A 25,554-nucleotide genomic window follows, 5' to 3' on the forward strand; every position below is an offset into this window, starting at 1 on the left:
CACTGGCTCCTCAATGTGTGATAGAGGTGGTGTACCGCAGAGCTTGAGCGCACTGTTCCAAGAAGATGTCTCCTGGAAACTTGACCTAGCAGCCTGATGGAGGACAGTGAGTCATCTAGGAGTAGGATCCTATCACAGAGCAGGGCTCCAAATAATTTGTTTCAAAAGAATGCCATAATTGACCTGGAAGTGTTAAAGACACTGTCCCTTTCCCTGTAAGAACTCTACTACCTGAATTAAATTTTAAAAAATACTGCAGTTAAAGTTGCTGACCACAAAGCAATTAAGGATAATCTGCAGTTTGTTCTTCACCATTTCTTTAATGTTGCAAAACTTTAATATCTCACATCAGAGCGGCTTTACTGTAAAATAAAAGGAGGTTTTATCATCCCTGACAGCGCTGCCTGTGCATCCCTATCTCCTTGGGCAGCTACGCAGTGGGCTCGGAGTCCTTTCTGCCATTCCAGCCTTATCCACTGTGTTACCCTTACTATATTTCTGTTCCACAGGAGCCTAAAGAAATGGTGCAAAGACTGCTTTACTTTTATCTTTAAACAGAGATTATGGAGAATAGTTCAGCTACAGAAACTACATAAAATACGGGACACGTGCTCCAAGAAGTACTTTATGATTGTCAGTGTTGATGCAGCACCGGGAAACTTGGAAACCGTATCCTGCATACACATGTGAGGTCTGCCTACCCTAAAGGGCAGGGAATTCTAATGAAACAAAAATCTTTTATCCTTCTTTCAAGAGGGACCACAGGATGTGGTAGCGTTGGACCTTGCAATGCTTGTTGCTGCAGTGTCTATTTCTACAATGTTGCAAATGTCAGTGCAAAACCTAATGGGGGACGGGACGCTGGACACGGACAGACAGTGACCATCTTAAAATGTCTCATTTGCTGATGCTTTCATATCCACGTGCTCAAAATCACCAAAATGTATGAGTCAGCCCAACACTCGGGCACCAAGATGCTTGTGTTCAAGAGGCCTGTCAGGGATGCTCTGTGAAGATGTGGAAGGCTATACGTCCTCGTGTAGCCTGCATTCGTTGATTGGTAGCCTTATTACTAGTTTTGGAAGTGCCATTTTGTACCCTTTGGGAGCTAGCTGTGATCAGTCTCCCCATCCTGCCCCACCTGTATGAATCATTAGGATTTACTCGTTTTTCCTTGTCTCCCAACCTGGTTGTCCTGAGAAGCTGCATGTAGCTGTACTGGAGTCTTGGTGACCTGCTAAACTAAGTGCCAGTTAACGTGCCATTCTCATTAACCCTTCTGTTCTTCCTTCTGACCTTCCAGTTGTCCTGTACTGTGTTCCTGTTTGTTCTCCAGTCGTACCGACCAGGCTTTCCTGCTGCAGTTCTCTGCCTAGCTCGTGCGTGTGTGTATGTGTGTCCCAGAGCTGCACAAAGCATGCAATTTCCTAATGGGCAAAATTTGACTAACTACATCTACTCATTATCTGACAAACACATAACAAGCTGCACTAACCCTGAAACAGCCTTAATGTGTTGTATTTACACACGTTTTCAATCTGTCAGTCCTCCTAGTTCACATAGTAAAAATTAAGCAACGTTTTTCATGGGTTTTTTTATTTTATTTCCAAGCAGACATCTAATTTCTTTCAGGAACAGAATTCTTGCCCTAATATGGGCAAGAAAGCTACAGAAAGAAAACTAAACTTTCCAAGAAGTGAAAATTGAAATTAATCAGGAGTGGAAAAATTTCTGTGCTGTTAACTTAGCACAGAGACAGCAAAAACATCTTTGACTGCCATCCATCCCCAAATGGCAGAATACAAGGGAGCAGAGCAGAATGCAAAAGAGATGGTGTGTTACAAAAACATTAGACCCTTGAACATCTTTCCCTTAGCAACTTCTAGTGTAACCCTCCCCTTGATAAAGAAAAATCTTTCATGCTCCTCTGTTTCTGATGACAATAACTGTCAGGGCCACATCTGAAATGCTTTTCTGACCACTTCATTGGTATTCTGCTCAGTCACTTACCCCTTTCAGAGCTATTTTAATATTGCAGACCCTTTAGCAGTTTCAAATATACGCTTTAAAATGTGTTAAGGAAAAAAAAAATACCAAATTCATTTATCACAAAAATGTTTTCTCCTTTCCTTCAGGTATGTAATTTCTTCCCCCACACACTCACCTACACCCCATCCATCCTCTAAATTACTCAGACACGGGGTCCATGGCAGGCTGTGTCAAGTCTTGTCTGCTTTTCTGTGGCTCTATAGGATCGCAGGAGCTGCCCAAGGCTGGAAATGTCCCAGCAGGGTGTTCATTTTATTTCTACATCTCTTAGGTCCAGAGGGCTTTCAAATCATTGGGGGTTTATGCATAGAGAAATCAGTTCCCGGTGTGTTTTGGAGACACTTTTAAGCACTGGGTAGCTATTTTTTTTTTCTTCCTGAATCCTGTTGATTTTTGATTTGTAGCCTGAGTTGGCAGGCAAAGGACCCCAATAAAATGTTAAACCTTCTTCTCAGTAATTTCAGAGAAGTTTCCTCCTTGATATGGAAGGTGTGCACAATATAGGTGATGGTGCAGACCACTTTAATGGTCTTATTAGGGGTGATCTACGTAATTCACTAGGGACCTCATCTCTTTTCTGGTAATGCAGCAGTTACTTCTTTATTAAAGACTATTAAAGATGTTCCAGCATGTTACCATCCTGCCTTAAGCACATCCTGTAGGCATGATAGGACTTTTCAAACCAAAAGACAATTAAGTTAAATCTCTTTGAGGAGTTGGATCTAGATTGGCAAAGTCGGTGCTGGCACAAAAGTGGTTAACATCTTCCTGCAGCAGCATGGTCTTGCTTCCCTCTTGATGTTGCCAGTGTGAATGTTGTCCGTCAAGAATGCACAGTCTCTTCCTGGGTGGCATATACTTTCCCTGCCTCGCAGCGAGGTGATGATGAACTGCCTGGTTGCTTCTGCATCTGTCGTCTGTACGATTTAATTAGGTTGGTCAGCTGAAGGTGCAACACAGTGGGATGCTCTTTTCGCACTTCTGATGTACCTTCTCCAGCTGCTGGCCTTGCTCACTCCCCATCATTTCAAACACTTCAGAGAAAGCCTGCTCTGTTTGGCAGCTCTTTGTGTGTCTGAACATCTTGCCGAGCTCTTTAGGAAGAGGTTTGGGTGAGAAGGGGTTATTTCAAACTTCAGCCTGAAAACGTAAGAAGCTATGTAGTGGGGACATATGTAAGGGAATGATAACTAGAGGCATCCAGATCTTCTGCACGGCTCAGGATTAGCCAGCTTTCTGTCTTCCTATTCCCCTGCTACTGTGTAAAGCATTTTCTGGTCAAGGGGATGCCCAGTGCACTGGGAAAGGCAATGGTTGTGGTTCATGCCTACAGCTCTACAGGACAAGGTGTCCCTCACCTGTCCCACTTGCAGAGCAGGCTGATTTGCAGATTGGTGGTCAAGAAAAGGTCTAAAAACTACGGCCTTAGAAGTAATGGCCCAGCACAGATTTTCACAAAAGAAATGAGTGTTTTCAACGTCCTTGGCCGGAGTTCCTGGACCCATTCCAGTGCTCTGCATGTGATACCTTCTGCTCCTGAGCTGATCGCCTTTCTGAGGTATCAGACATGTATTGCAAAGTGTGACATGAAAGTGGCGTTCTAGCTATGCTTTGTGCTCGTTGCTGCCCGCTTCCACGGGAGGACGGCTGGTTGCCTTTTGATGAGGGAATCGGGGGAGCCATTGAAGTGATGTAGCCAACATCTTGCAGGAAGTCAGCAGAGGCTGTCAGTCTGTCCTGAGCTTTTTATACTGCCCTTCCCAGGCTGGAATGGAACCGTCTACGATGTAATGTCAAATTTAATGCTACTGTGTGCCGAAAAACAGCTGAGGAAACCAACCCTTAGGAAAGCCAGATGCTTTCCTCAGACAAAGCTGAGTGAACTGGAATGGGAGAGAACACAGAGACTGGCAGGCAGCCGAAACCTTCAAAGAGAGGCAGCATCTTCAAGGAAAGGAGCAGGAGATGGAGCATCTGGGAGGAACCAGCATAGGCAAACAGGATGAATAGGATTTGGCAAGGCCAGCAAAGAAAGGAGTGGGAGCTGTGCAGTATGTCCACACGTAGCATTGCCAACACCAAGGTGCAGAAGACACCGACATGTGCCTTTTTACATCGCTTGTTTTGCACATGTCTTGAGGAGGAAGAAGCGTTCTGTTGTTGCTCAGGAAGTTCAGCGATGGCTGCTGTACTCCTCCTCACCAAGGCAAAAGGCTACAGAGTAACGCTGGTGGCTTTCAGACCTGGGGCTGAGGGCGGACCGAGTGCTGCACTCACTCCTGATACCTGACTTCCCTGTTCCCCACAGCCAGCGCCATCAAAAATATTCAGGGGAGTCCCGTAGTAAGTGTGCTTCTGCCCGGTGAAAAGTAGCCTTTGTTGGTGCTGTTCGATTCACCGTGCTCACAGCTGCAGGGTAAAAATTATTAAAACTGACAAGAGTCCCCAGGGCAGGGGGACCCAGAAGGGTCTTCCCCACATTGCCAAACATACAGAAGCCGGGTGCTTGTCTCGCTGAGAAGCTTAAATCATTATACTGAAATTAATTGTTAATTATGTTCGTTTTCTTCTTTAGCTCTAGGGGTTTTCTTTTTCTTTGCCTCACATTTCCAGAGGCATTCAGGAGCGAGATGAGACCAGTGTCTAGCAGGAAGAGATTCAGTGATGTGTGGCCAGAACCTTGAAGGAGGCTCAGGAGAATTCCTTGCCTGGGCCTGGGAGAAAGAGCATCCCTGTTGGAGAAAGGTGTGGTTGGCACCAAAGCTGATGGGCTCCTGTTCTGGTGCTGAAGGCTTGGTCCCCATCGGATTTTGGGACTCCTTGCCCTTTTATTTCCTTTAAAATTGCCCATTTGGGCGGGTTTTTTTAAGCTATTGAAGGAAGGGTGACATGAGTGATTCCAGGAAAGCAGAACAAGAAAAGTCACCGGTCTGTCTTGAGCTGAGATTGACTGTTTGGAGAGCAACAGCACAGCTGGATCAGTAGCATTTAGGACTGAAAGGCAGGATTGGTCTGGCACATTTCTTCTACCTCCTGTTCAATGTCATTCAGCAAGGTGTGGCAGCTGACGCTGACCTTGAAGAAGTACTGTTTCGGATCCCTCATGCCTTGAATTGCCGGCAGCCTTGTGCGCCTTCCTTTGCTCCTAAGGCAGCAGGCCAGGTGCTAAGATACCACCAGGAGGTTACAACTATGTTAGTTCCTTGTTACCATTAGATTAAGGAAAAGTCCACCCCAATGGTTCACTCCAAGGCAAATTCAGATTTCAGATACTCGCATTTGTCTGAGAAAGAACCCATGTGCCCATTCTCTTTGGGAGATGAGACACCTCACAGCCAGGAGTGTTTGCAGGCTGAAGGCTGCCAGAACCTGTCATCACTTCACGAGCAAACCATCACACACTTGGCTGAAGCTGATCAGATTGGTACCGGCATCCTCCAGGTGTCTGCAATTCCTATTTTTAGTTTTCTGAGCATCACCATATCAACAGCTTCCAGCTTGTTGATCCTTCCTTGAAATACTGGCATTGATTAGACGTTGTTCAAAAACCATCATGTCAGTAACAGTGATGGAGACAGGTCACTGAGACAGGGCTTTGCGTCACGATAACCTCAAGCCAAACTCCAGCTTGTGTAAGGCTGACCCTTTCAGAGGCTGCTAGCCCGAGCAGCTGTGCTGACCCCAGCTGTGGGCAGAGGACCAGCCTGGGGAAACGTGTCACTTCGATCCCCCTCAGAGGCTGCAATGCCAGGGACTCCAGGGGTACTCCCTGCCAAGGGGGAGCTGCTCGCTCCAGCTGAGCTCAGCTGAGCAGCTGCTCTGCCCATCCCTTGAGGAGTCTAGGGAGGATTACCTGGGGGAAGCAAGGTTTTCTGCAAGACTGCCTCATCCTTGTAGTCTGACAAATGGTGCTTTTTGGATGTTTGGCTGCAGCTGGGATTGTTAAGACGACATGTCCAACAGCTGCTGCAAGGTGTGCTGGAGCATGTCAGCTGAGCAGTGTCACCTGCAGAGCAGCGGGGCAGTGCCAGCAGGTGAAACCTGCTTCCTCCATCATTTCCTTGCTTTCCCAGCAGGCAGCTTTCCCTCGTGGAAGATTGTTCTGCCTTCTGCCCAAAGGGCCTTAATGCTCTCCTGCTTAAAAGCTCCTGCGTGACCTGGTGCCTGTTGTGCCCGCTGCTATCTCTGACGGCGGGGAGTGTTTCATGGTTTCTTCTCTTTGTTTTACAATGCAAAACTCAATATAAGAAATGCTGATTTTCGCTCTGGATGGCTTCAGTTTGGTGCCTGGTACCTTTTAAGGTTTTAGTAACTTGGGTAACCCATGGTTTTGCTGCCAGACCTGAAGTTTGCATTGTGGCCCTTGAGAACACAGCTGAGAGCCATGGGACACGTGTGGGGCTCTGCTCTGCAATGGACATCTCCTGCTGCACCTGCACCCAAGTAAGCCACACAAGTAGTTACCATAACCACCACACAGCAGCCTAAATAGAAATTTTTATGATCTGTGAAGGGGTGGCAGTGAGCTATGGGGATGCTCTCTGCTTGTTTCTGCCTGCCATGCTCGCAGGAGTGAGTGCCTGAGAGCTGCTGGGGGTGGGCTGTCTTCAGATGGTTGGTACCCACCTTAAATACCTTCTACCATCGCGGCTACTGCACAGCAGCTGGAGGAAAGGCTGCAGATTGAGAGGCGCTGTGGAGGGTAGGTTGGTGCCTGGCTGGCTGTCCTTTCCAGCCCTGAGTCAGGCTCTTACCACTTCTTCTGAAAAACCTCTAATTCTGACCAGCAGGTTCATGATCCAGTTGATTTCTGTGGTTTATGCTCTAAAAAAAAGCACCTCAGAGCTGCAGCTGTTGTCAGGGTCCCCCATGTCCCTCCGGGAAGGGCACCGGGAGGTGCACACACACACCTGGGTGGCCTGTGCTGTTTAGGAGCCCCCAGAGAGCAGCATCACAGGTGGGAGCAGCAAACTTGATGCGTGCAACGTGGGGTGCACATAGCACGGACCCTGGGGAGCCCCAGGTACATGTGGAGGAAGGAGATCAGGGGCTTTTTTCTGAGTCGGTGTGGGGTGCCACAGGAGAGCTGCGCGTGCCTGCTGAGCTGCGAGCCCGCTGGGCGAGCTGGGGGGTACACGGGCACAGCGGCTGCTTCATCTGGGCTCCTGTAGCTCTGTGAGCTGGGAGACACGTCTGCCTGGAGAAATGGGGGCGGCTGGGGCTAAACGGTGTTTTTCAGTCCGTTTCTCAGGCGTGCTGTAATTGTGTCTAGACAGGCAGTCCCCTGGATGGCTGCCTTGTACCTTGCGGGGAGGGGAGCTGCTGCTCCCAGTGGGTTTTGCCAGCTCTCCTTTGTTTCCAAACGGTTTTAACTCTCCTCGGCTACAGTAGAGATGTTTCCTGGCTATTCTGCCTGCTGGCTCGCTTACAAATCGCATCCAGCATAGGGGACCATAGCCATGCCATTCCTGCTGCCTGGTGGGGCAGAGGGAAGGGGAGCGCGGGCGGCAGGACCCCCACCGCACCTGCACGGCTGCCGCCCGCGCTGCCACCGCAGCTCTCCTGGCACGGGGAATTATTTACAGTCTGCGGCGGTCTCTGAGCTCCCTCTTTCTGTATTCTCCAAAGGTTCTTCTAATGTGACTGTCAGCACGTAAATGAAACCCTGCACAACGCCTGCAGCTCTCCAGCAGGGTCGCGGCTTGCCTCTTCCAGCCGGCCGTGGAGCCAGGGGCAAAAAACCCAGCAAAGATGAAAACATTGTAGAAAATGAAGGTTAGAAAGAGGCATTTTAAGTTAAAAAAATAGGCAGCACGGATTATTCTACTGCAAATAATGAAGGGGGTGTGTGTGAAGCCCAGGTCCTGGGGGGCTGCTCAGCTGTCTCTCTGGCTTGCTGGGAAGGGTGTGGAGGCATCAACTGCTTGCACCTTTGGTCGCTTCTGTTCCTTGGCCTTTGCCGTGAGGCCACCCGTGTTCATATTGCCACAGTAAAACTGGGCATGAAGCTCAAGCGGTACTTGAGGGAGGGGGAGAGAGAGATTGTTTTCTTTTGGAGTTGAGTTTTTCTAATTGCGCATCGATTTTGTGGTGCCTCTTTTTTTTTTTTTTTTTTTGGCCATAGCAGGTTATAGTTCAAGAGGTTGTTGTCAGTTCTGTGATCTGATAGTTCAAATCTTAATTCTTTAATAAAGGACTGCATTCTTAGATACAGAGCTTTCCTCATCCCTCATAGTCGTGTGGATACCAAAATACTGCTTGGGGTCTTCTGCACCTCCTGTTTCTCACCTCTATCCTGAATTCCCTTGGGGATCACTGCTTGAAGAACAGGTTTGAATTCAAGTAAGATCAGACTGAACGTGACACCTGAGACATGCTAGGCTAGGGCTTGAAATGGACCTAGTCACTCTTTAAAAGGTCTTTTTCCCCGTTTCCACCTTTCTGGCAACTGTGTATATAAAAGCAACTGAATCTCCGGTGATCTGCGTTATGGAGCATCTTAATGGGAATTAATTTGAGCAGCAATCTGTCCACAGGTCGATTCACTCGATTGATACCCCAATAACCCGTGGGCTGAGTACCTGCCGTGCTACCCAGCACCGCTGAGCAGATGGAGTAATGCTACCACACGCCTGCCTGGTGTAGCTGGGAAACTAATTGACCATATTTTCAGAATTCATCTGCTGGAAGTGCTTACAGCAGCTGTTGATTTCTTTCCCAGCTGCAAGTAAAATGCAAGTAATAATAAAGACCTTTTGTGTGTCTGGTGTGTCCAGGCGGATGATCATTTTGCACAGCGAAAGCGTTAAAGTGGGCTGCAGGTGAGAAAAGGCTTATGGAAAGGCTGTGTTCACCACAAAAGGTACCAAAGCTTCCAGTTACACCTGTGTTTTATTGGATTAATGCGGTTACAATGCAGGATGGAGGGCACCTCCCCAGGCAAACAACACATGCTGTCCACAAGCATCTCCTCCCCAAACCCAGACAAACAGAAGAAGCTAGAGCTCTGCTGTGTGCTCCAGAGGTTTGGCTTTATATTAGGAAAGAGAAGAAGCCCTTCCCAGACGAAGGAGCTGTGGCATGGACACAGGCAGGGGCAGCACACACAGTTATGCCCAAGGCCGTCGAATGAGGGGGGCTAACAGCGCAGCGAAGCCTAGTCTTGCAGCGAGAGCTGGAGCCTCTGGTCCAGGATGGTGAGCAGGGAAAGCGAAACGTGTTGAGGCTGTTCCAGGTCAGGTTTGTCTGTACAAGGAGAAGAGCAGTAGAGTGCCCTGACATGAGGCCAGCTTACATGGTACGGCAGGGCTTGTCTGGCCTTTTCATCCAGGACCTACTGGAGGTGGCTTTGTAAAATACTGCTGGGGAAGGAGAGCGTGGCAGGGCTGTCTTTGGCTGCTGGAAGCTGGGATGTGCGGATGCCCTGTGTGCTGGCAGGTGTGTCGGCCAGGGGAGCCAGGGAGAGTCCTGGGTCTGATCCTGGGGCACACCACCTTTCTTACTGGGATGGTACTGAAACAGCTCTCACCTAGGCACGGGCTGTAACGGGAGTTATCACAGCAGGCAGGACAAACCCTTAATCTAGCAGTGCTCCTGACAAGGAGAGGGGCACAAATGGAGACTGGTTCCAAAGAGATCACCAACACATTTTGAGACAGGGTGCATGCAACCTGTCCCAGCTGAGCGAACAGGTTCAAACCTATCACAGGCACGACTGGAGCTGTCCTAGGCCTTGTTCATTATTTAGCGTCCCCAGCAGATGACAGGGTGTGTGGTGGTTAAATAAGTGGCCAACCTATCGCTGGTCCTTGGGTTAGGAAGAGAGGGGACACTGCGGTAGCGTTGCGCTTCTCGTGTGATCAGACCTACCAGAGGGCTGGCAGCCACCTCTCTGCCTTGCAAGGAGCAATAAAACACAAGCTGGTGGCACAAGGGAAGGTTTCGTTTGCAGCTGGGGCAATTTTCTCGAGCACTGAGACTGCCCCAGTTTTATGGGCAAACCTTTTGATGGAGACAACAGGGATGCTGTTGTTTCTCCTTCAGTGCTTCGTTTCCAAGTTTCCTTGCTGAATTTTTGCTCTTGGCTGCTGATTGAAGGGATCAGGATTCTTCTCAAAAAGGTCATGGCCTGCCCTCTTATTAGGAATGCTGCACATGAGCCTTCTGCAGGCTGAGGGTCCAGCAACGGGAGGGGAAATGCATTCCCAGCACGTAGGCGGTGGAGATGAAGGATGCTGTCCGCCCGGGTCCTGTGTGCTCTGTGAGCCTGGCAGCTCCCAGTGGCATGGTGGCCAACCTTCCACTGCACACCCAGGTCTGCCTCTCAGCACTGCTGTGCCCAACACTGAGGGACTCACTGGTTTGCCTCTGTCTTCTTCCCCTCCCTCCCCAGAAGCGGGAAGCACTTGTTCTTTTTCAAGCAGGAGCGTTGAGGTTTGGTGTGGGAAGCTAGCCGTGCAGGCGGGCTGCCGTCCTGCTCTTCACGCTGGCGCAGAGGGTGCCTGGCCATCAGCAATGACCACATCACGCCGAGCAGCACTGCTCACGGCCGAGGGGAGCACGTCACTGACCACGGCGCGTGAAGCAGAGGCAGGAAAGGGCCCCACACCTTGTCCCCAGCCCAGGAGTCTGCTGCAAACCACAGACGCGCAGCCCGGTGCTGGCCCCGCGCTCAGCAGCAGAGGATCTTGAGGAAGGCTTTGCGGAAGTCGGTGTTGAAGGTTGTGTAGATGATGGGGTTGAGGGCACTGTTGACGTAGCCAAGCCAGGTGCTGGCACTGTAGAGCCCTGGGGGCACGTGGCAGGATGGGCAGTGGGTGTTGAGGATGTGAATCAAGAAGAAGGGCAGCCAGCAGACTATGAATGCTCCTGGGTATAGAGAGAGGGAGAACACAGTCTGTGACTTTAGAGAAGCAACTGCTTGGGAAAAGGCCTGCACCTGTGCCCTCTCCCTCCATCCTCTCACTATTTCCATGTGCGTGTCTGCATTTGGTAAACGTGGAATAAATATCATGTATTCCCGGTACAGCCGGGCTTGGCAAGAGCTCAGGCTCCTCGGGACCAGTTATGTGAATGGGTGGATGGGGCTTCAGAGGTGGCCTGGTGACTGGCAAAAGCAAGTGGCCACAACTTAGAGGGAAAGGCTGCTGCCTTTGCTGCTTTAATCCATTAAGACAAGGGCTGCATTATTTTCTTACTACTGCTGGGTTAATGAGGGGAAGCAGCATGTCTGGTGACAGTGGCAGGTGGCTGGGGCACCACTGTCCTGGCTTCTCCATCCAGCTCTGTGAGGGGGTTCCTCTGCTGTTCCTTGCCTCAATTTCCCCTTCTGTAATTGGACCTAAGAGCTGCTACGTGTATAGAAACTTAGGATTCCATCTAAAGTTCCAGCTTAATAATAATGAAAATAATTATAATATAATAATGATGATGATGATGATGATAGTAGTAGTAGTAATAGTAATAATAATAGAAAGGTAAAGGGAAAGCAAAGGTGCTGGCTGTTCCTCCCTCTAGCAGGGCTTGTTGGCCACTGATATAAAACAAAAGAGGAACAAAACATAAATAAAATGCTAATATACTTGGCTCTCAAAATTTGAGAGCATTACCCTAGATCCCCAAGTGTCCCACTGTTGTTTCTCTTTCTTTGTGACTTTGTGGAGCAGCTGAAGTCTAGGCTTGGCTTGCATTTTTTTAATCTCAATACTGTATTAGGAGATTCCTTTCTCTTGCAAGCCCCAAACCATCACCCCTTGCACCCCGCTGCACAGCGTGGCTCTCACTCACCCAGGACAATAGCTAGCATCTGTGTAGCCTTCCTCTCCCGAAGCTGGATCAGCCGGGGCTGCTGGTGCGCTAGCTTCAAAGAGCTGATGGTTTTGCCATTGCTGAGCCTCCGTACCTCCAGTCCTGGCTTCAGACTCTTTCTCCTCTCTTCCAGCCTGCTGTGTTGTGTAGTCCCCGGTGGCTTGGTGAGGGATGCCTCATGGCAGAAGCTGCGGTACCGCTGCAGGCTGAAGACAGTCAGCAACTTCCTTTTAGGAGACATCTCCTGGCCTGAGCATTTGAGTGGGAGACAGGGGGAAAAGGTGCCTTGGCATCTGTTTGGCAAAGCTTTTCTCTCCGGGTGTTCCTGCAAAAGAGGATGCCACAGAGAACTGGGAACCATCCAAACCATTCCCTGGGTCAAAGGATGATGAGGAGAGTTGTAGGAGTCATCCTTAGCCCCACCGGCTGCTTAGGCTTGCACCTCATCCTCTGGACTGACCTTGGCTTAGCAGAGGGGTGAACCAGCACCAGACAACTCTCCATCCCACCAAGGAGAAGCATGAGAACAAGAAGAGCTGACACACTCGCTCTGCTAAACTTTCACTTGTATTTTTCAGTTGGCCCTGCTCCCCTCAACATCCCCACCCTTTTTTAATGTAGCTTCACTGTGAGAAAATGGGTAACACAAGCAGGTATGCATGACCAGGTGATCCCTTTCAAACCATCCTGCTGGTTCCCGTGGTTGCAGATATTTCATCTAGAAAGGTCAGTGGAACAAATGCTCCATGCACCGTGAGCATTTTGGCTTCCTAAGTCTGTCAGATGAAGAGTTGTGTTGTTTTGGTTTTGTTGTTTTGGTTTTTTTTTTTAATAATCTACATTAAAGCCTGCGAAGCCCTGAGAACGAGGCTTCATAAAGCAAAAATCAATAAATGAGGAAATTAGCCAGACTTCTGCATGGCTGAGAAGGCCCAGATCTGAAGAAATATTGAAGTAGGCTGTGCTCTTTTCTAGTTGCTCGGTTCTAGAGGGCAGAGATACACAGGGAGCATCCTCTTTCTAGAGGGATGGAAAGGATTTAACTGGAGCTTCTGCATCTCAAGTATCATGGTGTATGAGTGAGGGATGGGATGAAAACATGCCATGTCCCTTCTCTGTGCTTTCCGTTCTGTGCTTTGGCCCTTTGCAGAGGAGAGATGATGCATGCCCTGTCCTTTTTGACAGCTCCTACTGCATTGATGTGGATCTTACTTTGTGTGCATAACACGGTTTGGTGCTGGCGCTGTGGCTGCCCTGCCAGGTGAGCGTTCGCTTCTTTTGTCTTTGTCTTAGCACGAGGTAAATCCGGACATAGAGCAGCAGGGTTACCAGGAAGGGGAGGTAGAAGGACACCAAAGAGGAGTAGATGATGAAACTAGGGTTGGATATGGAACAGACACTGGGATCCCCTGGGGAGGAGAAGAGAGAGAGAGGAGCGGCTGAGCTTAGTACAAGGAGGCGCTGGTGCGTTGGCAAAGCATGTCGCAAGGCGGAGGGGGGACAAAGGCAGTCTGAGGGGTGCAGGGATCTCCTGTCTCTGTGGTTGCAAATTGTTCTGTGACCTACCCACTCACCTAAGGGATGCTTAAAATGGACTCTACCTAGGGCCATCTAGCATGACCCCGTAGGCATCTGCCTGCTCTTCTGGCCAACAGCTCCGCCCTCTTCTCTCAAGTCTAGTCCCATCCTTTCTCCTTTCACCCTCTCTCCTATTCCTCTGACAGCCTCTGCGCTGCCTGGATGCAGAGGCATGCCTTCACCCCGTCAGTCTGGACCAGGCAGCGGGGGACAGCAGCACTTCCCACCCCGTCTCCTTCCCACTTCAAGCACCACACAGAGGATGGACGGGGAGCAGGGGACTTCTGCCTGTGGCTCAGGGGGGAGGAAGGCTCCCCTGCCCCTCTGCCTCCAGGGAGAATGGGCTGCCCTAGGTGAGGGCAAGGAGAAAGACCAACCTGCTTCCAAGGAGAAGGCCAGATTGTTGGCTCTCCTCAAGGGATTAGGTGAGGAAGCAGCCAGCCAGTTGGATGGGAAGGAGGTTTCTCACAAGCAGTGCCAATATGCAGTCCTTGCTGTTTAGAATGTGTCCTGAATCAGATTTAAAGCTGGACCTGTTGATACCAGCAAGATGCAGTAAGGTGGGGGTGGGGTGGGGGTGTTGGACATGCTGCACCTCTGGAGATTTGCTTTGTGTGCCCAGAGTGATTGTCTGGGGGGGGATCTGTAGACCTGGACACCATGTCAGTGTCTGCCTGAGCAAATTGCAAGTTTATAGACAAAAGCACATCTGCTCTCCAGTGCTGGAGATCTTTCTCACCCTTCACAGTGCACCTTACAGTTCCCTAAAATTTCCTGTAACTAGGAAAGTCTGCAGGACCCACATTAAATGACCTGGCCATACACAGGGCAGCTCCATGTCCCATCCCTCCCTGCGTGCTATTGTTCGGGACGTCACCTACCTGTAGTATTGAAGCCGAAGAGGAGAGGGCACGACACTGCGAACGCCAGCATCCAGACTATCACGATCATGAGAGAAACCCTCCTGCAGGAGCTCTGCCCAGTGCTGTACTGGTACTGAACTGGTTTCACCACTGCAGTGTATCTGCAGACCAAACCAGCTCCAGAAAGAGGAGAGGTAAGAATGGAGGGAGGAAAAGGACCAGGTTTTAAAAGGAGAAATGAAAGCAATGTAGGGGACACGATGGTGAACGTGGTGAAGAAATGGAAGAGGAAAGGAGAGAAGATCAGATGATGGCATCAGCAATTTGTAGAAATGGTAAGTGGGGTGTTGCAAGGAGGAACAGAGGAAATCAGAGTTAGTTGGCAGCACTGCAGGGAAATGCTTGGCAGACCTGCCAGCATTGTGAAGCTACTAGGTTTGGGATACCTGCTGGATCTAGAAGCCCCAGGACCCCCCCCTATCCCTTGATCCCCGAAGGTTATATGTGCCCTGCTGGGAAAGAGCAGTCCCTGGAGCAACCACAGCCGGCTACACCCTGTGCCTCATCCACCCGCTCTGGTGTCGGCCTTGCCGACAGCCAGAGGATTGCCCATGGTGGGTGCCCAGGGCCTTCGGCTGCCGGGATGCCCCAGGGGATGCAGCTCGGCAAGGCTCAGATTTGAAAGCCACAGCAGTCTTGTCTTCAGGATAACCTGGGGGCTGCTCCTTGCAGGGCAGAGCCAAAATGAAATGGGGATAAAGAGTCCCATGGAGGAACACCAGGCCAAGCCAGCATTGAGAGCTGCTTCATATGATTACCACATCTAACAAAGGTACAGCATGCAGTGCTTTTTTCCTTCCCCCACCCCTTGGTCCTAACAGCACCACGTGTGCTGAGGTCTTGGCTCCCAGCCCTCAGCGTTGCTTAAAATAGGCTGGTTTAAGATGCGGAAAAACAGGGCAAGGCTGAAGATTAGATAGCGATGACCTTCACCCCTCCCTATGCTTATGGCAGGATTGTGTTTGTTAAAACTTCATGAGTGAGGTCTCCAGAAAAAACCCTCTTTGACACTCAATGGGAATTAGATGGCCAATGCTGGTCCCTGCCTTCAAAAAGCATGAGGATGTGGCCGAGTGCCTACTGGTGATGTTTCGCTGCTTGTGCCTCTCTGCCCTCAAGTGCAGGCACCTCCTAGCACATGGTGGGCAGAGCCTATTCACAGCAGCTGTGGCAGCGACAGACTGGCAGGGAGGTTTGTGTCCCTGAAGACAGCAATGCTGCCTGTGCAAACCCCACTTTCCTGCCCTAGCCACACTGGGGCACAGAGCCGACCCCCATCTCCAGACTATCTATCCCCTTGGATGCTGTTGGCTCTCACCTGTCAATGCTGATAGCGCAGAGGTTTAAAATGCTGGCTGTGCACATCATTACATCCATGGTGACGAAGATGTCGCAACAGATGCGGCTGAAAGTCCAGACTCCTCCCGTCACCTGCACCAGCAACCACAAAACTGTCAGCCTGGTTCTGCATCGAGTCCTGACGCCTTACGTATACAGAGGTGCTCTCCTCCAAGGGTCTCAACAGCTACGTGCTTTCATGTCTGCTGTGATGTGCAGAGGAAAACTGAGGCGCCTATGTTGTGTGGCAAGATAACACAGCGGAAGGTCATGGAGAAGGAGCCACACCTTGATTTCAGTCCTTTGGTTACTCTCACAGAGGGAGGCAGGGTGAAGAAATAGGTAGCAGCTATCCTTTCCCTTGAGCCCTAGCACGATAGATTGATTTAAATTTGATATCACTGTATCTATCCTTTGATTAAGGATCATCTGATTAAATCTAAGGGCTGAAAAGTGTTTCTCAGCTTAGCTGCTGGAGTTCTCTTGCAGGCATTGAGCTGGGAAAGTGCTGCAAATTTTATGCATTTATGTATGAAACAGACCTGAGAGCCCAGGCTTCTCTAAAACCTTAGTTGGATTCTGATCTCAGTTACATATTTTGATTATTAGATCTGAGCGAGAACTCACAGGCTACTTGGATAAAGGGGTTTGGTTTGCTACCATGTCCAGCTTTTGTTCTGGTTGGTTTGAAATTTTAATCTGAAGCATGTAAGCATGAAAGCTTAGCTGTGGCTGATCTTGGTGATGGGGAAATGCATTTTTTGGCCCAGCTGTCAAGTTCTTGACAATGACCTTTTTGGATGACAACATATGCTCCAAGCACCGTGTGGCACTGCTGTCGTCGGGGCTGGGATGATAGCCTGACTCCGAGTGCTCCAACACAGAGGCAGCCCATCCTCCCACAGATCAGCCTGCTGGATGAGTACAGCAAAGGAATCTAAAGCTGCACTGGGTGCAGAAGCGGGGGTAAGAGAGAAAGAGGAACTGGTGCTAGATCCAGATCTTTCTGCTTACATTTAGACCTCATCTGGAGTACCGCATCTGGTTTTGGGGCCCCAGTACAGAAAAAACATCGATAAACGGGAGTGAGTCCAGCGGAGGGCCACCGAGACAGTCCCTGGGGCTGGAGCACTTGTCCAGTGAGGAGCAGCTAAGGGAACTGGGCTTGCTCAGCCTGGAGAAGAGAAGAGGTGGCTTTGGGGGGTGTGGGGGCACTAACTGCAGTCCCCTAGTGCCTACTGGGAGGTTATTAAGAAAGTTGGAGCCAGGTTGCTAAGCAGACGGAGCCAAGTTTTTCACAGCAGTGCAGGGTGGAAGGACAAGAGGCACCAGTCGTAAGTTGAAAGAAGAAAAGCGCAAACCGGTTATGGAGGTAAACTTTCTGACCATGAGGACGGTAAGGCAGTGGAGCTGGCTGCTTGGTGAGTCTGGCCAGGCTCCATCCTTGGAGGTTTTCATGACCTACTCAACAATACCCATCCCAGACCAGGCTGGAGAGGGTGCCACAACTGAGCTTGGCTCCTAAGGCAGTGGGTCAACCCTGCAGCAAGTGTCAGTGCCTAGGAAGGACGCAGCTCCAGGACGCAGCTCCCTGCAGACAGAAGCGCTTGTATAAACACAGAATTCATTTCGTACGAGTTGTTTTCAGAGTTGTATAAGAAATAATCCCGAGAAACTGAAATGGTTTTGATTGTGCCAGCATTCCCGCACATGGGCACAGAAACTCACGGGGTCTTTGGGGTGTCCTCTGCTGGACCCAGCTGCTGCGTGCCAGAAGTCAGGTACTGGATGAGGTAGCCTTCCATGAGACCTCCTCTGAATGAATGCAGGGGAGAGAAATGGGAGCTGGCTTGCAAAATGCGGTGGGGAACTGTGCTTTCATCTTCAGTTCTCTAATACTTGTGGGGCTCCTTTGTTTTCTTTTTTAAAAAAAGCAAGCAAAGTAAAAAAAAAAGAAAAAAAAAAAAGAAACAAACCAAACCCTTAGAGCTTTTCTGCACGATTAGGTGGGCTACAAGATGTGCAAACTGAAGGCTGTCCCTCTGAAACTGGGGACCTTAATAGGTAGGTTCAGTTTTCAAAGAAACCCCACGCCGTTTTTGCTTTAGTTGCAGATTTTGAGATCTGCTTGACCACCTCAAAATATATAAAAAAATCATAAATGCTGGAAGCCTTTGCAGTGGGAGCCAGTAAGGGGTCTTTCTGTAGTTGGAGGCAAAATGCAATGCAGTGTCTCTGTGATCTGCGGAGTCTGAAGAATATTTCACCAGGAGCCAGTGCCAGGTGTTCGGTGCAAGCCAGCTGCTGCTAGCCCAGCAGATGTGCAGGCTTTTAACTGAGGGAGTTTCCAAGGTCCTGAGCACATTCAAATGCTAAACCCAAGAATGTGTACCATTAAATCTGAAGAAGGTGCTGGTGGGAATGGCTCTGAAGTGAACCCTTTCAGGATGATGCGTTCAGATCACACCACCTGCATACTAAGCTGTAGCTTGTATGAAGATGATACTTGACATATCAAAACGTTTGGGCTTAAAACCCATCCTCGCTTCCACCAGCCACAAATTCCAAAATGGGGTGTAGCTTTGCTGAAGTCGGTGAAGTAGTTAATATTTACCTGTGGGGTATGCAAACCCAGAATCTATTCCCAAATTTAACAATGAAGAGCCTTTTTATTACAGGCCTCGTTCATAATTTTTTTTTAATTCTATTTCTGCTCTTCCTTTCATTACTCTGTTCCGCTCATCTTTGCTACAGCAGCTAGAACGTGCGAGTGTGCTGGCAGGGTACCTGTTCTTCATCCCGCTGGTGCCTTTTGTCCAGGAATCTCAAAGCACATCACAGGTATTAATTGAATGAACCCTCACAACTGCCTGAGTGAGGTGGATGGTCAAATATTATTTTCTTACAGCTGATGAGAGCAAACCACATAGAGGTAAGCTGACAGAATCTCTCATTACCACTCAGTTTGTGTGCAGCAGAAGTGGGAATAGAGTCCAGGATAAAATCCCAGCTCTGGCAAAGACAGTGCTAAAGCTCCTTATAGACTGTTCAGGTCGGGCTCTCACCTCATCTTTCTTGATGACCAGTCCAGTCTGCTTTAGCCACAAAATGTATTATTATTTGAACGTTCCAACCCTATAGGAAGCCTTCCAGTTTAAAAAAAAATGAAAATCATTGTGCATTCATAAGCTTATGCAAATCCACCACTCTCTTGAATCCTTAAAAATAAAAAGACTCTCTGAAAGTCAGATATGTATGATGATGACATATTGAGCAGTAGATGGATTTGAAAGTACGAACGCAGTTACACGAGGTGATGTCAGGCAGCGGTGTATCTAAGCGTGCTCACTCAAGTGCTCTGTTTAAGAAAGGGTTCTTCTTGGGGGTGCTGTTAACTCCCTGCAGCTGTGAAATGGCTGCTTATATTTTTGCATGGCAGGAATAACCAAGAGCACGCGTGCAGTCAGGCCCGCTGACAAGTGGTAAACTGCCGAGCTGCAGTAACTCGGTTGTCTGCCCTGCTTTTGATGGTGGCCTGGCGAGCTCCTCGAGCTCAAAGAGCTGTTATAGGTCTCGCTACTCCAGTGTGGGAGCCACGGAGGAGGAGACAGCCTTACTCTCACTCGCTCTGAAGAGAGCTGCAGGTTGGACCTCAGTGACAATCATCTTCTGATGCTTTTTTCCCATTGGAGGTAGAACTGGATGTTGTGAGAAGACTAAGGAGGAGGCCATGCTGCTCCACGTCGTCCTCCGTTTATGCAATTACTATAAGGCACGATGGGATTCAATGCCATCAAGCTTTAGTGGGCAGGGCACCCTAATGCCACTATCTTAGAAACCTTGGTGAGCCTCCGTAGTCACACCAGGCACAGCATCAGAGGTCAGTAAAGAACTGGGGTAGCAGTACGGATATATTAGACATATCTGTTGACCCCTGAAGATTGCTAGACACAGTGCTGAATAGCATTTTTATGCCAGAAGCTTCGTTAGGTGGAGAGGAGGATTCTGAGGTTATAAAATGTTCCTGTTGTTGCTCTGTCACAGCCTTCCCCAAAGGCTTCTCAGAAAGAGACAGTTCTGGTCTGCAGGACTGATAAAATGAAAAATTTCATGGAGAAGGTCCAGGCCACAGATGGCTCTAAAAATTGAGTGTAAAGCACAAAGTTCACAAGTGATATTTAAATCTGAGGTATTCATCCACCTTTAGCTTCTCAATAAATAGGTCTCAGATGTCTGGTTTGGCAAACGTTCAGTAGATGAATAGCTATTGTACACAGGTTTGGGGACTGAATGACTTCTTCACAATTTCCAGGGCTATAGTGTACTGAAGCATGATGCCATTTCTGCTTCATTGGTAGCAGTGCTGATCCATAAACAGCAGCAAATATCTAAACGACTTCAGGGCTTTTTGGAGGTTTTTTTTTAAATCTTAGTCTTGCTGGAGTCCTGCAGCCTAGATCTCTAGGAGGTACTGCTGGAAGTGGTAGTTCGGGTTTGGGATGTATGTGGGTTCTTCTCCCTGTTGTTCATGTGCCTCTTGGATCAGCTACTTTGATTTACCCAAGATTTCATTACTCAAGCTCCACAGCTGGAAACCAACCTTGAATGGGTCTGCAAACACAGCTAGACAACAGATCTGACCACAATACTGCCATGGGGACAGAAGCTGCTTCCCAGATGTGCCTCAGTCCCACCCTGCCCATGGTAAGAGTGAGCTTTAGGTCTTTTCTGATGCAAAGCATATTGTGATTTCATTAAAGACTGGAATACACTTGAGGTGAACTATTCCAATCTCAAAATTTGGGTTTTAATAATAATTTTCAGTTGCAATCAAACTGCAGAGTCTAATCCTGGCTGGCTGGGATGGCTCCACCACACCCCGCCCCGACTTATTCCTTGCTTTTTAATCATTCAGTGTAACCCAACTGCGCTGCAGGCATCCAGCAGGCCAGCTCCAGGACCGCTCTGCAAGGAGTGGTTTCACTGTTGCTACTGACTTAATTAGGAACGTAATCACACATGCGGTTATCGTGGTGCTCTCTTTGTTCCTTCACTCCACAGCGATGCTATATAAAAATAATTAACCATCAGTGCCCTTATTAATAGTGCTTATACACTGAGCAAACCCTCAATTTCTCTTAATTGTAGCCTTGCTGAGACAGCAGTGGACACAGTTTGGGAGAATGGCCTGGATTAACACAAGGGAAATGCCCAGGCTGGGTGCCAAAGCCTAGAGCTGTGTTGCCTACTCAACATACTCCAGTGGCAGAGGAGGGCTGCAGACCACTGCCAGTCCCCTGCTACTCGATCGAACCTCCTCATACCCCCAGAGTCGGTCTGGCATTTGCCGGTGGTGTCCTGCCTTGTCCTACTTTCTGTCCACATGCTGCGCAGTCCATCTGCACGAGTTAAAAGCCTGCTCTGCTTCTCCTCTGTTTTGCAGGAAAGAGGTCAGCCAAAGGTGGGCAGCTGCCACCAGAATATTTACCCTACCCTTCAGCCTGATCCCCGCTCGGCCCTTGCAGAAAGAGCATGAGGCTTCTGCAAGATTATGGCTCAGAGGCTTATTCTGTCTCTGTTCACATGAGAACACGGTACTAGGGCTCAGCTGAAAGCTTACCGCTGATAGATGCTCACCCTAATTCTAAACCTACAAATTTTTGTGAATTAGTGTAAAAATGCTGAACAGAACAGATAAAAATGTCAGCTGTAGCATACCTTCATGTATTTGCTTCAGTAACAATATTTATATCAGAAGTGGCTTCAGTAATTCAGGGGTTTGCCATGGGGCGGCAGGGGCGGATTTAGTTTCCATCTTTGCTGCCCTGCAGTGGCGGAAACCTTTGCTTTATCTGATGGTGTTGTCCATACTACACATGGTTGTGCCGCTACATTTTTACGCCGGCCAACGTGCAAAGATCAGGGAAATAGAGTATAAGACACCCCAGGGCTTGATGAGTCATTTGAAGTTACTGTGAAAATGCTCACATGACTTAAAGAGACTTTGGAGCGTGTTCTTCGGCTTCATCCCTTTGTCAGCCTGCTTGGAGAATTGCTTGGAGGTGACTTAACATCATGGACATCAAGGCTCTTAAACTCCGCAGGAGATGAGGATTTGACTTGTTTTCTGGCCAGCGGGAATACGGCTTGATCTGGGCTCTAACAAGGTATTTCCACCCTATTGCCTCCCCACCGCTCCTGAATCATCATGGCAACCCTTCTGGCTGATGGAGTCAGCTTCAGGGATGCTCAGATGAAAGCGGCATTAGCACATCAGAACCCACGATCTACATTACTGGCTGTAGCCCACCCGCTTTCAAGCTCAGAGGGGCTGCGCTCTGCCAGCAAGAGCAAGGCTCAGCGCATCTACTGACGGGTGGGACTGTGGTGCATTTGTCCAGCCTGCAAGGGCCACCTGTGTGACATGGGGCTGCTACCCACCCCACAACTGCCCCAGAGCTGGCTGGGGGGTTAAAACATGAATGGACTTCACCTGTAGCAGAGCTGGCCCACCCTGAGAGCGTGTGCTAACGCTGGTGCACTCGTGCTGTGGTTAAATTCTGCTGATCCTTCCTAAGATGTACTCACCTCCAGGTACACCACCCATGGCATCACCAAAGTAGCCACCAGCAAGTCCGCCACCGCCAGGCTCACCACAAGGTAGTTTGTTGTGGTTTGCAAGGTGCGTTCCCTCAGCACGGCTAAGCAGACCAGCACGTTCCCAAAGATGATGGCCAGGATCAAGATGCAGTAGCAGAGGGCGTAGTAAGCGTGTGAGTGTGGCAGGTCAGGCTCTGTAGTGTTGTCTCCCCCACAGGGAAGAGGGTCAGTGGTGTTAGGATGACTGCTGGTTCCTGTGAAGAGGGCCATGGGGACACTGCTGCAAAGAGAAAGAAAGAGCTGGCTGAAAACTGGAGCTCCACAGTCATTGTGGAGAACTGCTTGTGGTGGATAGCGTATGATTTTCATACTTCACAAACACTACTTCAAGCCATTTATAGAGGTCTTTTTTTCCACTCATACCTAGGCAGAACTTTACTTAAAGTCCTGCTTGGCCTGTTTTGTTTTTCACCGAATCTAAGCCAAGAGAAGAATGCAAAATCCCACCTCCTGTGTGCATCCGACAGGTGCATCTTACCAACCAACGCAGCTGCGCGGAAAGCAGCAATGGTTGAAAGATGCACCGAAGTCATCATACCACAGCACAAGTCAGCCAGGCAGGAGAGCAGCCTGCAAGACAGCAATTTGTAGTGCTGAGGAAGACCCAACACAGTTACCCAAACTAGGGCTTGGCCAGAAGCTTGGACCTAGGAATCTTTTCTTCTGGGAAGTACCCTCCCTCCTCCCTCGTTAAAAAACGTCTTCACTAACTTCATGCACTCGAGTGCTTGGCAGCCCGGCACACAGACCGCACCTGCAATGCTCGAGTAGCCTTTTGCATCCTGGCCGCCTGGCAGTAAGCACCCACCTAGGGAATGACTCTTCTTCTGCAACCTGTGTCTGTCCCAGGCCGCCTGTTAACATAACGCTCTGCTTCAGCCCTGCCGGCCTTGCCAAAGCTTGGCTGTCCCCGCTGCCCCCAGCTCATCCATACCGTGCTCTGTTTTCCATGCCTGGCCAGAAGATGTGCTTCCTGTGCTGAAGAGCAAATCAACTTGTCATTTGGGATGAAATAATGGAGTGATGCTTGCGGGGTACTCTGCATTTCTTTTCCTTACAATGGATTCGTGATTGTGCCCAGGAACCTATCCTGTCTTGATTTAGAAGGAGGATGATTTTTTTCCAGGAATAGGAAGGCTGCTGTCCCAGGGTTGTTCTGTGACATTTAATTGCCTGTATCTGGTTTTATTTTTTTTTCTTGCTAGTGCTCCTGTCGCTGAACTCATCATCAGTGTGACAGTTACGAAAGGCAAGGACAAAACGTTGCAATGCCAATGATATAAATATTACTCTGCTCCACCTCACCCCTTGAACAGCAGCATCTGTGATGCACACGCTCCTAGAAGAGAAGCCGTTACAATGGGTATAAATTGCTCCAGCCCCTTGGCATATATTTATCCTTGAAACTGGTGTCACTCACCCCTGCTGCCTTGTAGCTGGGAGAGGGCAAGGGCTGAATGAGGTAGAAACTGAACTTCCCTCTGTCCCATGAACACAGATCCCCCAGGACAGGGGTGAAACAATCTCTTATGGCTTGTGTTGTGTTTGGAAACATCTGTGCTTGTCTCTCCTTCTCTGTCTTTCTTCTGCCAGCCCCTGACACAGGAGTGAAGCCTTCCACTGGACTGCAGGATTTCCCATAGCGTGAGCGCTGCTGCCGAGTCCGGGACTGTTTGCTCATCAAACAGTTCCGCTGCAGCCACCCAAACACAAGACTCATTTAGCAGCATCCCTTGCACCGACAGAGCTCCTACTCTGGGAAACCTGTATTGGCTGGGGCCATGAAAAGCTAGTATGCTAGTTCCTCTTTTTTTTTTTTTTTTTTTTTTTTTTTTGAGAAAGCCTACGTTAAGCAGCTGCCTAGTTGATCAGCAAAGCCAGGGCAGGGAATGAACAAAACATCACGCACGATACCACCAAATGGCCTAAGGCACCACGTTACACAGTTTGCCAGCAGGTTTCCTGCCCCTTCTGCCACCCCTTACAGCCTAAAGCAGTATTTTCCACTTTCGCCCAGAGGTCGATCTTCCCCCCCAGCATCCCTCCCAGCTCCCCCCCCAGCCCTGCCAGGCTCCCTCTGCCTTGGGCTGCCCCACACACCCCGGCCCTGCTCACTCTGCCCACGGCCAGGGCGCTGCCAGCCAGGCGGGTACCGGGGTACCGGGATGCTGATGCGCCGGGTACCAGGATGCTGATGTGCCGGGGTACCGCGGTACCCGCGGGCGGGGCTGGCGGGACACGGGGGTACCAGGACACCCACCACCCTGGCAGCGAGCTGCGGCGGGGGCGAGGGTCGCTGCCGTGGGGACGAGCTGACAGAGGGGAAAGGGGAGGATGCTCCTCCCGGTGGCCTCAGCCTCGGAGGGGTCCGGGTGCAGGTCCCGGTGCGGATGGGGGGGTCCGGGCGCGCGGCGCAGGGTGCAGGGCAGGGGTACGGGCTCCCAGCGCTGGGGCCAGGCGCCGCCGCGGTTCTGGGTCCGGCTCCGGCTGCCGGTGCTGCTCCGCACCCGCCCCCGAGGGGCAGCGGCGCCCCTGCGGCTGCCCGCCGTGCCCCGGGGGGCGAGGGAGGCGGGGGAAACCGGGAGCGGGGGCTATGGGGCAGGGGTCCGCCGGCACCGGGCAGGAGGGGAGCGGGGGGGCAGCAATCTGGACTTACCCCCGGTGGCACCACCGCCGAGCAGGGCTCAGTCCCGGTCCCGGCCCCGGTCCCGCCGCCTCCCGGGCCGGCCCGCTCCCTCCGGCCGCTCTCCCGGCGCGGAGCCGCGGGGCGGGGCGGGGCAGGGCGGGGCGGAGGTGGGCGGGGCTGGGCACCTCCCCCCGCCCGCCCCCCCCCCCGCCCCTGCCCCTGCCCCTGCCCCGCCGGCGGCAGCGGCCGGTACCCCGCCGTGTCCTGGGGAGGGGGGCGGCAGGGCCGGCGGCTTCGCGCCCCATCCCGCCCCTTCCCAAAGGGCCCTGCAGAGGGGTCTGGGCTCGTTCTGGAGCCGGGGCCCGCAGCAAGGGGGTGCTTTGCGGAGGGGCTGACCTGGTTCTGCCCGGCGGGAGGAGGGGGGAGATGGGAACCCCGAACCCGGGCCGAGGGCTGGGCCCCGGGGTGCCGGTCGGGGGGGAGCGGGGGGAGCTGCCCGCGCTCCGGTGAAGGCAAACAGGCAGAGCCCTTCGGGAGACAATGAGCGTGCGGCTTGGGATAAAAAAATGACGC

The 25,554-nt window shown here is 50.6% G+C and overlaps 1 protein-coding gene across 1 annotated transcript; it reads right to left on the minus strand.

Annotated features, from left to right (window-relative positions):
* Nucleotides 1-8,941: 8,941 nt before the first annotated feature.
* DRD3 (dopamine receptor D3) lies at nt 8,942-25,094 on the minus strand. Its single transcript, XM_037390691.1, has 7 exons — nt 25,012-25,094; nt 22,284-22,575; nt 15,676-15,788; nt 14,316-14,458; nt 13,069-13,265; nt 11,836-12,181; nt 8,942-10,917 (listed from the first exon to the last, which is right to left on the minus strand). Exons 2-7 carry the CDS (start codon nt 22,563-22,565, stop codon nt 10,721-10,723), a joined length of 1,278 nt encoding a protein of 425 aa, XP_037246588.1. The 5' UTR covers nt 22,566-22,575; nt 25,012-25,094; the 3' UTR covers nt 8,942-10,720.
* Between the last annotated feature and the right edge of the window lie 460 nt (nt 25,095-25,554).

Source organism: Falco rusticolus, chromosome 5, assembly GCF_015220075.1.
Source record: "Falco rusticolus isolate bFalRus1 chromosome 5, bFalRus1.pri, whole genome shotgun sequence".
Lineage (NCBI taxonomy): Eukaryota > Metazoa > Chordata > Aves > Falconiformes > Falconidae > Falco > Falco rusticolus.

Excerpts from the sequence above, each read along its gene's own strand:
- DRD3 (XM_037390691.1), bottom strand. The coding sequence starts at position 22,565 with ATGGCCCTCTTCACAGGAACCAGCAGTCATCCTAACACCACTGACCCT. Across the intron at positions 15,789-22,283 it reads CATGGGTGGTGTACCTGGAG|GTGACGGGAGGAGTCTGGAC; the intron begins GTGAGTACATCT and ends TTGCTGGTGCAG. Across the intron at positions 13,266-14,315 it reads CTTCGGCTTCAATACTACAG|GGGATCCCAGTGTCTGTTCC; the intron begins GTAGGTGACGTC and ends TCTCCTCCCCAG.